General features: G+C 52.6%; 1 protein-coding gene across 1 annotated transcript in view; it reads right to left on the reverse strand.

Annotated features, from left to right (window-relative positions):
• Positions 1-1,785: 1,785 nt before the first annotated feature.
• The window catches only part of LOC34621419, a 37,957-nt gene continuing 21,729 nt past the window's right edge, over positions 1,786-18,013 (reverse strand). The window contains 18 exon segments of the mRNA XM_026335579.1: positions 1,786-6,396; positions 6,756-7,335; positions 8,166-8,690; positions 9,132-9,240; positions 9,411-9,812; positions 10,114-10,396; positions 10,872-11,138; positions 11,391-11,669; positions 12,104-12,437; positions 12,659-12,866; positions 13,128-13,490; positions 13,900-14,034; positions 14,337-14,747; positions 14,947-15,282; positions 15,703-16,113; positions 16,395-16,629; positions 16,799-17,376; positions 17,779-18,000. Of these exon segments, the coding sequence (XP_026191364.1) occupies positions 1,786-6,396; positions 6,756-7,335; positions 8,166-8,690; positions 9,132-9,240; positions 9,411-9,812; positions 10,114-10,396; positions 10,872-11,138; positions 11,391-11,669; positions 12,104-12,437; positions 12,659-12,866; positions 13,128-13,490; positions 13,900-14,034; positions 14,337-14,747; positions 14,947-15,282; positions 15,703-16,113; positions 16,395-16,629; positions 16,799-17,376; positions 17,779-18,000 (10,289 nt within the window).

The following is an 18,013-nucleotide window of genomic DNA, read 5'->3' on the forward strand; positions in this document are numbered from 1 at the left end:
CCAGAATATTCCGAAAAACAGAAAATATAAGATATTCCTAAACGGTGAGTCCTGCAAAAGGCTGGCAGAGAGGTGCAAGCCTTCGAGACCACGCTGCATGCGACAGGGATGAAAGATCCCTGCTGCTGCTGGGACTGCTAGCTGCTGCTGCTGCAGCGTGAGCCGTCCGTTCCCCACACCAGACAACTGGCCAAGCTGTGCACTCACCAGTATGAAACTCCGAATACACTTCGCTGCATGTTTGGCCTAGGGGCCTCTACGCAATATTGGCGTTTAGACGAAGTAGCGAGCACTGATGTGTCTTCAAAGTTGTCGGCGAGCCGCACTCCTCTACCCACGTGCATCTACAGCAACAACTAGAACTCTTTGGCTCAGCAACTCTACACTCCGTTGGATCCGTCTCAAGACCGTTACTTCAATGTCACTTCGGTGCCTGTCTTAGTGTTAGGCTGCAAATAACAGTGCTGATTTGGGGTTGTCTAGTAACCCCCACTAAGTCGAGGCACCTGAAGGCATGCTCGGCTCTACAAAGGCGAGACGCCCCTACCGACAGGGGAAGCCGCAAGCCAGGGAGGCGGGGAACGGCACTGCCCCGTGGGAGTACAAATGTGTCGCACACCAATTGAACTGTTCTTGCTTCATGCAGCGTGAAGACGGCCAAAAGTATCAAGTGCGAGGCGAATTGAGTTGAGTCTTACCGAGATGGGCTGCAGGAACCCGACAGACGCTTACAGTGGCAAGGAGGTACGCACACGCCGTAATGCTTACATATGCCCATAATGGCTTTTCGATCTCAGCTTATTACGGCTATTTGTACGCGCTGAAGTACGTACTAGCTTTTGACTATCATCGCCTACGCAGTTGTACACGCCTTGTGGAAGGATGGATTCGTTCGCTTTTTGCACAAATCCTGATAAGTTGCAGTATTTTAATGCAGTAATGACTGCCACCAAACTCTCTTGGCACCTTGGCTCCGTTTGAGACAGAGAATCGCCCGAAGCTTCCACTCATTCCGTGCATGCCAGCTCCCCACTGTACCCTCATGTTTAACCGCTCAGTTTCTGAAGAAGTCCCCCCAATGTAGCAGGGTTGTTTAAGGCACTACTTCATCCAATAATGCATCCTCTGACGCTTTGGGGGAGTGCAGCGGTAGAGTCTGCTCCGCAGTTCCACAGAGAGTCTCGCGAATGGCTAGGCGTCTTCGTGCCTTTCCTCGCGCGAATTTCCCCCTGCGTATAGTTTACATACAATCAGTTCAAACAGAACTTTTAAATAGGGCCCCTTGACGCCTCTTCTTCGTGCAAAGACTACAGGGCACAACCGAGCGGCAGCAAGAGAGCGAGGCCCCATGCAAGTTGCTCCGCACTGCATCAACTCTGACCACATCAATAGACTAAATCACCCCTATATACCGCAGGATAGCTGTCACGTCCCCACATCCATTGCGCGACTGCACAAATGGAAAGCAATGAGAAATTAAAAACTCGTCCGGCACCCCCGCATGCCAAAATAACAGCCGATAGAGCTGCGGACAAGTAGACGTGCAGCAATGGGGGTGACTTTTTGACACTGAATTGGCTTTGTGCCGGCGGCATTCAATAAAGTACTAAATGAAGTCTTTTCAAACATGCCAGTTCCTTGACTCGTCAAGGCACTGTGGGAACGCGGTTCTGTGAGCAATCCCTGCCCCTTGCTCCCCACCCCGCCAGGGGCGTCCGTTGGGCCGGAGGGCTCTAAAAACGGCACACAGGTGCAACTCTCTACATTAGGTGTCATCCTGTTCAGTTATTCAGTTTTGTCTTGCTTGTCCCCTGGTGGCCTCTTGTGCAAGCCGATAGCTCGCTTAGGTTCAGGCTTAGAGCCTTCTTGGGGCGATGCCTCAGGCCGTGAGTCTTTGGGTTCAGCTTCCCCAGATCTCCGTATGCCCAGAGTCCGCCTGGATGGGGGTTGAGATGGCTCTGGGGAATCTGCCTGTCGCGCAGTGCCTCTACCAACTGTCAGTGTTCTACGAGTGGTGGCGGCCTCGCTCTCTGCGGTTTTGCCTTCTGCGATCTCCTTTGTGGATTCGTGAGGTTGCTGCAAGGAGGGCCTCCTGGCTGTCCTTTTGGTAGCTCCGCTGGCTCTCTCCTCGCCTGAGGAAGCGGAGTCGGAAGGTGTGGCTACTAAGGAGCTACTTTTAAGAGTTCGTTTTCCAGCAACGGATCCGCCGACATCCTCTGAGCTGAAGCTGCTGTGCGTTTGCACAGTGCGTGGTCGGCCAGTGTCCGCAGTCATTGACGAAGCAGCTGTTAAGGAGATGCGCCTCACGGGCCGTTTCACACCATTGCCATCTCGGCTGATTTCGTCGAGCTCTACGCTGATGCGGCGGCGGGTAGAGCCGTCCCCCCCGCCATTTTCCTGGGTGCCACCATAGCCAACGGGTGAAATGGTGCGGCTTCCCTGAGGTTTGTGCAGCATCGCACGCGATAATGAACGACGCGACTTGCCTCCGGAGTCCTCCTCAAGGCCTGAAAAACTCGGGCGCAATACGCGCTTGCGCGGGAGGTTCATGTGGCTTGGACGGCCCGCTGCAGGCAGGAGAAGATGCCGTTTTACGGTTTGATCAGCCTCTTTGTCTCGAGTCTTTACCTTCTTTTGTCCCTTCCCGAGAGCCGGTTCCAGATACTCGGTACGGTCCTTTGGACTCTCCTCCTCTTGTGTCGCTGCTTCGATCGACCTGAGCACGTCTTCCAACTCCTGTCCTTCTGCCTTCTCCAGTTCTATGTACACCCGCTCAGCAACAGATCGGGCGGCCCTCGCGCTCAGGATCTTCTGAATCTCCTTTTCTATATCCTTTCTCATGCGGTCGTTCTCTGCCTCCGCTTCGTGCATCATTTCGACAGTAAAGAAGAAGTCCAAAACGTTGAAGGCAGGGGCTACGTCCGACTGCGCATAGCGGCTGCAGAGGGCATCACTCAGCTGCTGCAATTCAACTTCCAGTTCCTCGTTTTCTTTACGTAGCGCAGGCACGTCTGAGCTCGCAGCCGCAGCCATGCGCTCCCGATACCACATATGCAACCGCCGAAGCTGGCCCTTCGGGATATAACGCATCGACTGCACGGCTACGTACAGTTCCATAAGGGTGATTGGGCTGTCATCATAGACATCATCATCAACCATCATGTCAAGAAACTCCGCTTCCACTGCGCTGCATTGTGTGTCTAAGCCCAAGAGGCCATCGTCGTCTTCACCCATCTCCACATAGCACTCGTTGAAGAGGGAAGGCCGTAAGGCATCGAACTCCTCCAGGTCTAACGGCTCTCTCAGGCTGGAAGCCCGATGCCGCATCCAGAAACAGTAGCAGAAAGAATAGCGAATGGTGAAGTCCAACCAATCGCCAGGAATTGTGAACTGACACCACGAAATGACGAGTCGAGAGAGTGAATCTGTTAGGGCGGACACGAAGTACGTCCTGTTTTCGTAGTTGATCTTTCTGTAGTCTGTGAGCTTCTTCTTTCTCTGGATCATCCTGCGAATGTGAAACACGCGGGACTTCGCCGCAGCTTCCAACACCATTTCCTTCGTGATGTAGTTGTAGTATACTTTGGCGTTGCCGCGGGTGTAAAGGCGGGCTAGAGATCGCGCCGTTAGGTTGAAATACCGCCAGGGTGAGGGCAGCCGAGCCAAGTGGGGCCTCATTAGCACCATCCGTCCGGCCTCCACGAAGAGACTCCAGAAGACACACATGTGAAACAGCCCACAAGTGATGAGCGGCAAAGGCCCTAGCCACTTGAAGATCGTGAACGAATAGCTGCCTTGAATAGCCATGCAGTTTACCACGTTGGTTAAGAGCCCCAGAAATTCTATCCGGTTCGTCAAGTTGTGGCTGCGGCGGTCGTACGGCTCGATCAAGAGCTGCAGAATCAAGCACATTGTAGCGATAAGGAGATTCACCGAGTTCCTGAATACTTCCTGCGTGCCAGCAGCACTCATGTGAAGCTGCAGCGTGAGGAGACACGCGCAAACCAGCTTCCGACCCATGAGCAGCATTTCCCACGCTCTGTACTGAAATTCGTAGCCGTTAGAGAGGAAGCCGTAGCGGAAGCGGGCCTCAAGTTTATCGGCATTGTCGGTGTAGAGCATCCACACACAGAAGACAATGATGCTACCGACAGCCCATACCAGAATTCCAAGTACCCCTAGGACGAAGCCTGCAAGGAACCAAGGCTCGCTGAGCGAACATTCTTGCTCAGGCAGAGCCGTGAGGACAGTCAAGGCGGGTTCATCCTTGTAGGAGGTAGAAACGCAGCCTATGAGCTGGGTGCACTCGATGACGAGGAAGGGCAGACTCCAGAACCAGATGATCATGAAGGCAGGTACGAGGTCTCCGAAGAAGCGCACGATCTTTTGGGAAGTCGTGGCATCTGGGGGACTGATGTAATGAAAAAGGCCTAAGCAACGGGTATCCTGGATATTTTCGATGGTGCGCATAGCCCATACGTCTCCTGCATGCACTTGCCTGGCGTGGTTCAAGACAAGCTGGACCCTCTGAATTTTGGACCGCTTGTAGAGCTTGAAGAGAAGGAGAGCCACCCCGCAGAGAAGTGCAAGGATGCACGTGTCTAGCACGGGGACGAGTATTTGCACGAACTTTTGCAAATACCAGGACTCTCTAAAGCCCAGCGGCATGCCGAGTTGCTCCAGGATGCAGAAGACCTTCGGATAACGGATGAAGACAAAGACGGGGTATGCAAACACAACACGGTAGATGGGGGCCCACTCAACGAGGGAAGAGACGCTATTTTCCGGAAAGAAGCCGAATAGGAAGAATAGAAATACGTTGGACAGCCAAATGCGGATCAAGATGGGATGTATACAGGAGGGGTTCCGCACGGCCAGACAGCTGACGGCCGCAATGATCCATACAATCAGGCACACTACCAGTCGAACAACAAATAGATACATAAAACCGAACCACATAGGCTCACACTCCGTGCATACAGCCCCATGGTGTGCAATATCGTATCCACGCACGCATCTGCTGCAGAGGTATCCCGTGCCCCCCTCGGCGCACTCGTTGTCAGGACCGCCGTGGCATCGATAATCGATCGGACATGGGTGGATGTCAGGCACGCGATCCGTGGATTGCTGCACGAGAGAGAGGGGCGCAGTCGAGAGTTCTCCTGCGGAAGCGCTAAAAGCAGCGGTCTCCCCAGTCTCTTCAGACGCGGATAGCTGCCCGGGTTGCCACGCTTCATTTGAGGCATGCTTGAATACGGCAAACCATCCCTTTTGCGGATACGGGATTGTGTGATCGGCAATCGAGATGTTGGTGTATTCGGGGTTGTCCTCGATAGCCTTGATGACATCTTCCTTAAAGCCGCCAGTACAAACGCCCCCGCTGACGCACTCGACACAACTGAATGATCCCTCCGCATCTCCTGCTTCTATGGCGTATCTTCCCACTTGGCAGAAGCACTGGCTCTTGCTCACTGCCCCTGGATACGTCTCCGCGTCTCTCATGCACCGACCCGAACACGGGGAGTTTTCCTGCAGTTCCTTATACGTCGCAGGGGGGCACTTGCTGCAGGTGAAGTATGAATCTGATGTCACTGCGGTGTCTGAAGAACGACCGTAGGCGTAGCCTGCGAGGCATAAGCACTTTTCAACGCTGTCTGCATTGACGGTAGAAAGGGGCACGCTCGATCCTTCGATGCATATCTGCGGTGGCATGTGGGTAGAGTTGGTTGGGGGATCCTTCCACAAGCCAGGACAGAACATGCCCTGGTGACAAGGCATGCAAACCCCCAACTCCACTACTTTCTCTAGCTCTTCTCGGACTTCCTGCTCGAGCCATGGCAGATGCAGCACCTCTGTCATGGAAACTCCTCCAGATGAAGCTACCGCCAACTCCCTATGCTTGTGAAAATCCCGCAGAGAACGCGCTGTTGCCACTGTCTGCAACGCGGAGGGGTCAAGCTCGCCGCTGTAAATAGGTGACTCGTCGGCTGCGTTGCTTACATCACTCTCTAACTCCTCATCAGATCCCGCAGGTGCCATGTACATACCCGCTTGACAGGTGCACTCATAGGCACTTGTGCTGGCTGTGATGCTCGTAGTAAAGAACTGCGGGCACTCCGTGCATGCGACGTTCTCAGTTGTATTTTTGTAAGACCCCAACTTACATTGCTCACACACATGTCCCACAAGCTCGTGTCCAGGCACACACAGACAATGTTCCCCCGAGTATGCGCCAGTGCTAAGCGTGACGGAGTAATCCTGGCACTCATAGATATTGGCTGCTTTGTCTCCTGGACAGTATGCATTCAAAGGACACTCAATAAACCGGAGGCGCTGCCACGTGAGCTCGTCCTCCACACGTCCAACAACGCATCCAACGGCCTTGCCTCGTTCTACCTGCAAAAAAAGCAGACACAATTTCCCCTGACATCCAACGCAGATGCTATGCGCGCCCTTGACAAAATCCTAGACGAACCCGTGCAGTTGCACAACAAACACTCGTCTCAGGTTGTGTGTGTCTCCGTATGTATGTCTGTATGTATGTATGTCTCTCTGTATCTACGTCTCTGTGTGTATGTGGGCAACAAAAAGGTGGCAACAGAACAGGCAGGCAGGCAGGCAGGCAGGCAGGTCCGCTACATGCATGCACACGACGGACAGCCCTGAACAAAGCACGTTTGTGGGTACTCTGCAACGATGAATTCGGGAAATACAGGGGTTTTTCGAGCATGCAAGTTTTGCTCCTAATGACGTGCCTCGGTGCCTTCCCAAATATCGTTCCACTTTGCGACATCCGTGGCAGCGGCTGATCCGAACATGAAGAGCTGGCATGGCCAGTACGCATACACGTAGACGCCGGTGTAGTTCATAACGCTGTTTGTATGCGTAGGATACATGTCTTCCTTCGAAAACGCGAAGCTGGTGCAGTAAACGTTCTTTACACAAGCTTCTTGGCACTCCGCCAGGGACGAGGCATAGTGGGTGGTCATGAATTCGGGCATATCGTAGTGTTGGATCGCTTGCGTGTCCTCCTTGCAGAAAACGGTGATCTCCTGCAGGTCTTCTGTACTCACGCTTTCATACGACTTTTCAACCTCCTTAATGAGTTCCAGAGCTTCTAAGAAGGTGTCGCTCTTAGAGTCTTCGATATCTCCGGTGTCTTCGTCGCCTTGAGAACTCAGAGCCTGAAGATTCTCTAGGGCGCTATACCCGGGCTTTGCCACGCAGCTTGTGATACTCGAAGACATCGCTGTCTTCGTGAAAGAGTTGGCTGGGCAGGGCAAACACTCAAAATCCGCGCCATCCATGTGCTGGAAGAAATTCTCCGGACAGGGGCTGCATGTAATCGAGAGGTCCAGCGGATTACGGCTTACTGCGCGGCCATATCCCTTAGGACACCTGAGAAAATGCACGATGCACGACACACAATACACCAAGGTAACAGACTCAGCTTCCAGAAGCAGGGTGGAAGGTGGCGGGGGGGGAAGGGGGAGTGGCTTTGACGGCACATGCACACGATCTGCCTAAGGCATACGCCACTCAAGGGCAGGCAGGCAGGCAGGCAGGCAGGCAGGCAGGCAGGCAGGCAGGCAGGCAGGCAGGCAGGCAGGCAGGCAGGCAGGCAGGCAGGCAGGCAGGCAGGCAGGCAGGCAGGCAGGCAGGCAGGCAGGCAGGCTCTATAGAATAGGCACAAAGGCCTCCACAGGAAACCCCCCAAAAAGGATCCAAAAAGGCTTCATCAAACACACCAACGTAATATGTAGAGGCACAAAAACATCGAATACACAGTGCGCCAAACACCCAAAGTGGGTAGGTAGGTAGGTAGGTAGGCACCTCCCCAATTTTTTTCAATCGTCTCTCCCCTATCATTTTTCTCCTTTCCCCCCAATCTTTCCTTTCGCCTCCCCTTTCCCCCCAATCTTTCCTTTTGCCTCTCCTTTCCCCCCAATCTTTCCTTTTGCCTCTCCTTTCCCCCCAATCTTCCATCTCCTTTCCCCCAATCTTCCATCTCCTTTCCCCCAATCTTCCATCTCCTTTGCCCCCAATCTTCCATCTCCTTTCCCCGCAATTTCATCCCGCCACCCTCCGATCTGACACTCTCACGCCGTGGCCTGTACAAATCCCCACGTTCGCGCGAAAGATTAGGGTGCCGCTTTGTGCGGCACATAGCCAAAGCTCACCCGCACTGGAATACCGTCTCTGCTCCTATACCTGAAGTGACGGATTGGTTCTTACAGGCAAGCATGCCCAGTTGGAAACCAGGACAATAGTAATCCTTCTTGCAGGGGACACAGCCTCCCATAGAGACGAAATCAAAATAGTATCCGCTGGCGCAGATTTCGCATTCGGACTGCTGGGTAGCGCCCTTCTTTATGGAGAACATGGATGTATCTGGGGATGAGGAGGAGAGGATCTTCTGGTCTTGAGCAACGCTGACTGCCGGCTGGGGGCACTGCATGCAGGCATCATCGCCTATAGTCGGCTTGTACGTGAGAATATTGCAAGGCACGCATCTCTCCCCGCTGCGGTAATATCCCACGGTGCAAACGCAGTTACTCGGGCTTGAGCTGGCAGCGCTCGCAGTCGTCTGGTACTCAGGACACTGCACGGGAGGAGACATGTTCCCTGCGCAATAGGTCCCGACTTCGCAGCTCTGGCATCCAGACTCTGCCAAGTAAAACCCAGGTTCGCTGCAAACATGCGCAGGCACACGTCACCACCGACACGGGCGAGTCGTGTTCGCAGCAACTAATGTATATGCATACATATAAATATGTATATGCGTAGATGCATGTATATGGTTTAGTGTGATATATAATTTATACATATTTAAATATATACATGTAAAAAAATATATATACATATACATTTATAAATATATAGATATTTATACATGTATATATATGTGTATATGTATGTACGCGCATATGCATATATATGGACAAAGGTGTGTATATATGTATAAATATTTAGATAAGTATATGAATATCTATAATTATATATATGTATATGTATATATATGTAGGACCAAGCAGATAAACAGGAAAAGGCTCTTAACAGACAAGGCACCGGAAGGCACCCAATAAAGCCTTTCTTTCCCTGGTGAGGTGTCAAGACCCCATTCGACTTACCACTGACAGCGTAGCGATTCGAGGCTATCGGCTCCAGTCTTATCGCTGTACATGTGTTGTGGGCAGCGGCCTGTACACTTTGCGTCGGCTGTGATGGCCTTGTAGGTCCCTTCGGCACACCCGCACGTCTACACCCCACAGCGGCGGCCTTACAATGCACCAGCCCCCCCAACGCATGCACGAAGCTCTGAACGCCTGCATGCGTTTATGCTGGACAGTGCTCGAGAGATCAAATCACTTCAGAAGGCAGATGGAGATCGCACACGCGGCTACACGCACCTGCTGGACACGGCTGACAATACCCTAGCTGCCCTATTTCGTAGCCCTCTACGCATGCGCATTGCGAAAGGTTTGTAGATCCTGTCTGCAGCGTCGTGCTGTTAGCTTTGTGTTCTTGACAGGTCTGAAGCTCTGTCTCTTCGTCACGGAAGGTTCCCAAAGGGCACGGCTCGCAATTGTTGGAGGAATCGTTGAAGTATTCGCCAGACTGACAGCCAGCTTCAAACTCGAAGGACCATGTATAGGACCCCAAGAGATCACCTCCTACAATGACCACTCGGGATGTCACAGTTGCCGTCAGCATGCCCTCGATTTCTCCCGTCTTTGAGTCAAGCGTGAAGCCCATCGAATGCAGAGGGTCTCCTGATTCTGCATCCTCCTTGAAGAACTGGATATCCTGACCTGTTTGTAAATATACAGGCATGCAACAAAGCGGCACATATATATATATATATATACATACATACACATACACACACATATACACACAGGCAAGCGCGTCGGTAGGGCTTGTGAGTCTCTAGTTTTGCATGCGTGCCGGTGCAGTCCCACAGCTACTGGGCAACGAACGCCACACAGGGAGGCTCTCTAGGCAAGTCTCGAAGGCAGCAGCTGCGAGACAGAGACGGGAAGGGGAGGCAAGGGAGGGAGGGGAACGGCAGAGTGGTGAGGCTAGGAGGCAGGTTGCACTGGAGATGCGGACCTGTCACTAAGGGAAGGAACCGGTAGCGAAGCCCAGCCTGAAGCTTCTTGCTAAAATCTGGATACGTGAAGTACACGTTGTCGATCAGCTGGCTGAGCTTAATGTAAGCCACTTCTGCCCGACCAAGTTCCTGCTCCACAGACCACTGCTTGGAGGTAAGCAGCAAGACCTCATTTGTTAGACGCAGACCTGTTATAAACTTGGACACGCCCAGGTTAATCTGGCGATAAAAGGACAGCTTGTTGTCGTCCATACTCAAAAATGTTATGCGGTCTGTTATGAGCTGCAGACAAACGCCAGACAGACAGATACAGACACCCGTACATACACATACACATGCATACAAATACATACACATAGATACAAATACATACACACGTATGCAAATACATACACATACACACAAATACATACACACGCATACAAATACATACATATACATACAAATACACACGCATACACATACGCATATACATACATACATACATACATACGTACACATGTACATATACGTACATACAAATACATCTACACAGACAGACGCATCATGTGAGAGAGAGCCGCTGAAATCTGCCTTAAAGAAGGCCTATCGAGTACTATTGCGGTCTCCAGTGTTGGCATGCATGCAGCGCGATTAGAGGGCGGCAGACACGTCGAATGAAGGCACCATCGCCGTACAGCGCGGCGGTCAGGAGGAGGCCCCACAGCCTCGGACGATTCTAAATGCAGAATAAGCTTTTTTTCCCGGCAAAACACACCTCTCCAACAACCAGCAAGGGATTCATATTCTCCTGCGTGGAATACGGCGTGACGAACTCCCCGACACAAAACGGTCTGTTGACGCCTTCGGTATTTCGGAAATCTGACTTCTGCTCGCCGAAGATGGCAGTCCATTCCCTTGTGATTGTGCTTCCGTTGCTGGCTTGTTGCAGATCTTCAGGCAGAATCTTGAGCCTCCCGATCAGCCCGCCTACCGTATCCGCCACAAAAATTGACGTCTCGCCGCCGTCAATGTTTTCTACGGCCTGCACATGCAAAAGGTTTGACGCAGCAGGGCACTCGCACTCGTGTGCCTTTGATCGCTCTCTTCGGAGGCGGGGAAAGACGAGGCTTTCGCAGGGTCAAAAACTGCAGCCGAAGCCACCTCCAGCAGAAGTCGACTCCTCATATATTCTACTGCGCCGCAACAGTACTATACTACTACTTCTACAGTAGTCGGATGGCCTCAAACGGCGAAAGGCAACGCACGGCGCTTCTGCCTTTGGACGAAGTCTCACCTGGATGCCTCCCGCTGAGAGCAGGGTTGGACGGGTAGGCTCGTAAAAGATGACCTTTTGAGGATCGCTAAGGCTGAAAGAGGTAATCAGATGGCTGTCGAAGCTGGTGATGAACACCTGATCACTAGCGATGGTCAAGTCCGCAGGGTAAGGCACTCCATGATAAATGATATCCGGGGAACGTGAGCTCTCCGGATACAGTACCAACATGTGGGTAGCCCCCAATACCAGCACCGTTTGATTCTTCGTGGTATCGCACGCCAACACGTTGCGCAGTTGCTGCAGGAAATACCCCCCCACGCATTTCCGTACAACACATGCGATGCGCTCGAGTAACAGCTTCTACTGGATGCTCTAGTGGCCCTATTCTCCGGAAAGAGTAGTCCTACTCGCTTGCTTCCTGTCTTTCAACAGCTGTGTATAAGGCGTTTAGGTAAAGAAAAACTCTCTAACGAGTGCACATTCCACAGGCCGCCGCAGGCCCTATCTCTATCTGTATCACTCGCTATATATATATATCTCTATCTGTATTACTCGCTATATACATATATATATATATATATCTCTGTCTCTCTCTATGACTAGCAGAACAAAGAACTGGCTCTGAAGAGTGAATGGAAGGATGTACAAAACACACAACTGTGGCATTTTTCCTGCAGGGCTGGAAAGGGTTCGGCGAAGACTGCTGCCTCAAGGTGACTGTGCGCGCATACCGGCAACTCTGTGAAGTTGTCCATAGGCGAGGGTTTGACTCTAAGCGTCGCATACTCCTTATCAGAACCACCAACACCCCCAATGATCGTTGCACTCCACAGCCCTGTGCCGTCTGGAAGCCACACTTGCGGGCTCTCCCAGACTTTTTCTCCTGCTGAGTTATTCACGCTTGTGAGGCAAGGGAGGACGAATGTGCGACGTGTGTCGTACATGTCCCTGCCCGACTTTTTAAAGAACTTGGTCACCTCCACCGTTCCGGCATCGAAGATTCCAGATGTCGTTGAATTCTTGATGCACAGCTTGTGCCAGCCGAGATGATTTGTGGCTTTCATCCTGCATGCATGCGCAGCATGCAGCACGCAGCTTGCCCCCCCTCCTTCCTTTAGCTGCCTTCATAGACTACTAAGAGCAGTCTATGAAGAAGGCCCTGTTACTCTGCAACCTCGCAGCGGCTGTGCGAGGAGGGGTGGGTGGGTAGCGCACGGGAGGAGGAAAGGGGGACGGGGGATGTGGCACTGCGGGGGAGTCAACATGCAAGTATATCCAAAGCTTACTGCAGAACCATGCGGCTCTCAGTGACAGAAGCTGTCGTAATGGAGATCGAACTCCTCAGGCTTCCGTTCTTAAGGATGTCGCTGCACTCGCTGCTTTCGTGGCTCTTGCCAAGCACTGCCTCGTATGTATCCGTGGCATTGAGGACCCCATGGATGACTATCGTGTCTTCATGTCCCTTCACGATATTGTGGACGCCTTGTTGGAAACCTGCACTCAACCACATGGAGGCGTCAACGACAGCAGCAACAATGGAAACACCTCCTTCTCAGAAAAAGAAAGCAGACTCAACAGCAGCAACTAAGGTTAGGCAGCCCCCTCACAGCCCCCGCATTAGCAGGGACCCTCTTCCTCTTCCTCTTCTTCCTCCCCCCTCCCTCCCCCTCCTTCGCCACCTATTGCCTTGCCTGCCCTTCCTTCCTGCTGTGCGCAGCCAGCCGCTATGCAAAAAAATGAGGCCCCTTCACATACCCGTCTGCGAGAACAAGGAGATGAAGAACCACTTATTCGGAGCGGACACGGCTGACAGGGAACTGTCATCTGCATCGAGAAGAACATCTCCGCTTGCCGCGTCACCGCTGCTGCCCTCAGTCACCTCGTCGTCTTGAAGCAGACTGCGCCGAATGTCTATGGGGTCCTCTGCCTCTGAGGAAGCGAAAATCGGGGCTGATCGAGAACGCGTCATAGTGTCAGGAACGGAGGTCGTGTCTTCTCCAAAGGACCAACAGGCGACGTATTGCTTTCCCACGGTGACAGTCACTGAGAAATACTGCTCCGTGCCAGACGCGTTCACTACCTCGGGGTACGTCGTAACCCCCCCTGCTACATTTATCGCTGCATGCAGACACACGCGAACGGACTGAGGAAGGCCGGTAGGGACGAAGGGCAGCATTCACAAAGGCTGCCGCAAAATACAAGTGACGGCGCACTGCATGGGGGAAGCAGGGGGAGAGTCAGACCTTGTCAAGTTGCCCATCCTCACATGCGCATGCACATGTAACAGGATGTACAGTAGGGACCCCCCCGCAAACCCCACAACAGCAGCCTGCTGCACAACCCCGAGGTTGAGGGAGAGCCGCCAAAGAACTCTAGCCTCCGGATAACGCGTGAAGAACGTCTCCTAAAAGGCTACCCGGAAAATCTGCAGCGGCTCGAATCGAAGAGAAAGCAGTGCTAAAACCAGACAGCAAAGGACAGGTTCAAGAACTGTCTGTCTCTCTGTCTGCCCGTTTCAGCCCCTTACGGTTAGAGCAGATCGTTGCCTCCTCCTCCGCCGTCGGGGCCACCTCGCTGGAGGAGTACTGGAAGTATCGCAAAAGGTTCCGCGTCGACAGATTTGTGCCACGGACGATAAGATATTCGCCATATTCCTCGGTTGCTGCAGCAGAGGGGCAGCACCAAGCGTGCCTAATCTCAAGGTTTGCATTTGGCAAAAGGAGGTGTCCAGCCACCAGAATGAGGCACGCAATGATCAGTCGAGGAGAAACAAACCCATGAAAACGTCCCCTTTCGCCTCCAGACAGGAAGCCTATGTTCGGTTGTTCTTTGGGGGGTCTAAGCGCAGAGCGGCCCCTGGATCGTCTGTGCCTAGTCGTGAACAGCTGCCACTTGAAAGGGGAAAAAGTAGGTATATTCGGGGAGAAGACGAAAAGAAAAAAACGCAGGAGCGCTTCGCCTCACCAACGAGCTCTAAATCGCCTTTAGCAGGCCCCCGTATCTGGATGTAGCCAGCCAGCGCCGACACGCTGCCTGGTTCTCCGCATGAATTTTCCAGCGAGGAGCAGTAGCAGATCTTCAGCGATCCACTCACGGACCCCCCGATGCGCATTAGCCAGGAAGTCCACGTCTTTTCTGTCTCCCCAGAGAGGGCGTTTTCTGAAATCGTGAAGCCCTTTGTTGTGCCCAGACTGTTCAAAGTGCGCCCCTCTTCCGGGAGTATCAGCGTCGCATCCATGGACTCGGTGCCAGCGGCCCCACACGATTCCGAAGGCTTCCGGATAGTGATGGCGTCACTGCGGTTCAGAGTGCTTCCAACGAGCTGTACGTTGAAGTAGCTGTTGACAATCGCTTGCAGAATCACGAAGCTGGGCCCTGACAGAGGAGGGTGGCACACAATTGCCGGCAAGTCGCAAGAAAACCTCGAAAAAAGATGGTGGCCTCTCGGCACAGCGCACATGCTCGACGCATTAAGAAACACTGATCCACACTGTCATTTTAGCCCCTTTCTCCGCCCCCCCCCCCCGCCCCGTTTTTCAAACACTTCTCACACTGCAAACGCGCTTACGCATACCTGCAACGCCATAGCGAGACAGCTGCACAAGGAAATCCGATGCCGCTTCACACTCGCCATCGGCGCACCAACACAAGAGTCCCGCTGTAACTGTAAACGGCACATAGACGTTTGTAAACGTGGCGCGCGTTCCATCAGCGGATACAGTGCCCGAAAACTTCCCCAAAACCTCCTTCTCCGAGCTGCGGCAGGTGTACCTGGTGTTGGTTACCACGTTAAAGGCAGGTGCAAGGCCGATAACTGGGGTGCCCTGCATCCCAACGCCCTCGATCTCTAAGGAAAATCGAGTTCCAGCGAGATACCGTTGCTGCGTTTCTCGCACAATAGGCAATGGGCCTGAAGCATACCGAGCAGAACGCATCAGGGACTGACTGAATGCCTGCCTGTCTGCCTGCCTGACTGACTGCCTGTCTGCCTGCCCCTCGTCCTCGTTTCCTTCCAGTCAGCAGTTGCGGACTAGGTGAAGAAACAACAAACAACCACATGGCTAGCGCCCCAGTGCAAATGTACATAATAACCTGTAAAAGGAAAACTTGTACTGTAGGCTGTGCGGCCGCTGTAAGGTGTAGCACACACTACATCCGAAGAGCGATGAAAATATGCCCTCCTGCTGCATTTCCAATGTAGGCAGTACATGTCTAATGTATATATATATATCTACAGCCATGGCTTGCAATGCATGGTCGTAGATATGTATAAATATAGATATATACATATATATTTATACCATGTACCCTGTTAAGCACAGTTCCCTACCTGTAAGGTGCCATGCCTGCACGAGTGTCTGAAAGCGGTCCGCCGTACTGCATCCCATGAGGTGTCCATCACAGAAGCAGACTGCGTATTTATCTCCCGCGGTGGCATCTGGTTCTAGCTCATCTCCAACGACACAAACGTTTTCCCAAACCAAGACACTGCCAGTGTCTTTAAGCTTCAGGGCAGTAGGAGGCCCGTTGCTGAAGGTGCAGTCCGCGGCATCTGGAGGGGCAATTAGCTTCATCTGCGATTTACAATCGAAGTCTTCAAAGACATCGTCTCCCTTATACGGATGTGCCCAAATCCGATAATATTGAAGGTCCTCCTCCTTCAGTACCGAGTTCATGGCCACAGATACATCAAATTTCTTCCCAATGACCACTGGAACCAACTTGTGCTCCGTTAGAGGGCCTGATAAGGAAGCGACAGTACAGCGGAAGGACCACCTCAAGCGCATGTTCTTTTGCGGCACGTACAGAAAAGTGTGCAGTAAAGTGTCTTGCCCACTGGAAATTACAAGCATCGACTTTTTATACTCCATTTTCGAAAAGGAAAAAGGGGGCAGCGCACGAAATAAAAGCTGCACCTCAATCCCCTAGAGCCACCGACGAGAGAGAGCACAACTGACTAAAGAAAGCGAGGAATATGATGTCTTGTTTTTCGAAAAAGGGGGAATCGCTCGCATGGCCTACCTTCAATGCTGAACGTGCCGAGGGTTATGCCAACAGTGCCGCCTTCAGGTTTCCAACACAAGCTGTAACTACCAGCCCCCAGCTCGACAGGATGACGAAACAAGAAGACTGACTCTCGCGTTTCATAGACAATGGGGTAGGCAGGATCATCTGAGGCGATCTTCTCTCCCACCTCAGTGTCGCTGATGTAAATGCCGCCGGAGTGCAGCACAGTGCCTGCAATGCTGCAGTCCTCCTGCAGCAAGAGCCACACCCTACAGGCAGTTAAACCGAGGCTTTTGCCTAGGAGAGGAAGGGGAAAGGGGGAAAGGGAAGCCAGGCTAGCAATACGTCGGGCAAAGGGAAGCGGATGCAGAGAAGGGGGTGTGGTGAGATCTCATAGAAAGGGCATTCTTTTTGCTCACTTTCTGCGCATAAACCTGCGTTGAAGTCCATTCTTTTCTTGCCGCATCCGAATCCAAGCCGATTCGACGAAACTGAACGATGCAGATAGCACCAGTGCGGCAACTGAACGCCTCGTGTTGCTTGAGCGGACCGCTCACGAAAATCTGGCCGACTTTGGTAACGTAATTGTCTGGATCCTCGCACACCGCCAAGGGTATCTGGGAGCCGCTGGAAGAGTCTGAGAGGCCTTCTCCCTCGCTGTTGTGGCAAAGGCAGACAGAAAGGGGACCTAACCCCTCGTCAAAGGCTTTCCACGTAGCCTGATTCTCAAAGATCGGTGCAAATCCTTGCGACGGCCATGTAGCGTCAGCCGTTCCTGTCGTGCAGGACGTCCCCTTCTTCAGCTGCAGGAAGAACTTGTCATCAAAATCGCCGCTTAAGGTCATCCGAATATCTACTCTTGCAGAAACTTCCAAGTGCGGCGCTTGCGAGTCTGGGCCTTTAAGAGAAAGCTCGCCAATTCTCCAGCCATAGTCTGCTGCCGTTCTGCATGTCGCCTCCGTGCAACCGCACATCACCAAGGACCGTGCTGACAGCACTTTACACACACACACACACATATGCACACAAGCCGCAGTGACAGCATACGCTTCCGACACATCGTCCAAGGGAATGCCTCAGGGCGCCTAAGAAAGTCATGGCCAATATATATATATATACATATATATACATATATATATATTTTTAATATATTGGATACGACCCCTTCCTCCGTTCCCCTTGCCTTCGATCCTTTTCCTATTCCTCCCCACTCCTTCCTGACTCTCATTCCTCTGGCTTCCCCCTTTCCCTCTCCTCTTCATTCCTCTGCCTTCCCCCCTACCCGCTAGAGCCCGAAGAAGCCACGCATGCACGTGCGCATCTAAAGACTTCGGCTTTGCATGGCGCTCACAATGAGGACGCCGACATGTAATACGGAAACACACTCAACTCTCCTTACCTGGCAGAACTTCGGGGATGGATAACGTGACACTGGTTTCCGAAGAGCTGCTGATTGTCATGATGCCCCCATTAGGAATGACTGGCAATTCGGTTCCCTCTGAACCGCAACCTCCCTTGAGCAGCAGCACCTGATTGCCGCTGACAAGGTGCTGCGCCTTAAGACCGTCTACTGTACAGGTGCTTCCGATGAAACACAGCGCGTTTTGGCCTGGGAAAATCCCTGGTGAAACAAG

This window comes from Cyclospora cayetanensis, unplaced genomic scaffold, assembly GCF_002999335.1.
Source record: "Cyclospora cayetanensis isolate NF1_C8 unplaced genomic scaffold, CcayRef3 CcayRef3_contig_73, whole genome shotgun sequence".
NCBI lineage: Eukaryota > Apicomplexa > Conoidasida > Eucoccidiorida > Eimeriidae > Cyclospora > Cyclospora cayetanensis.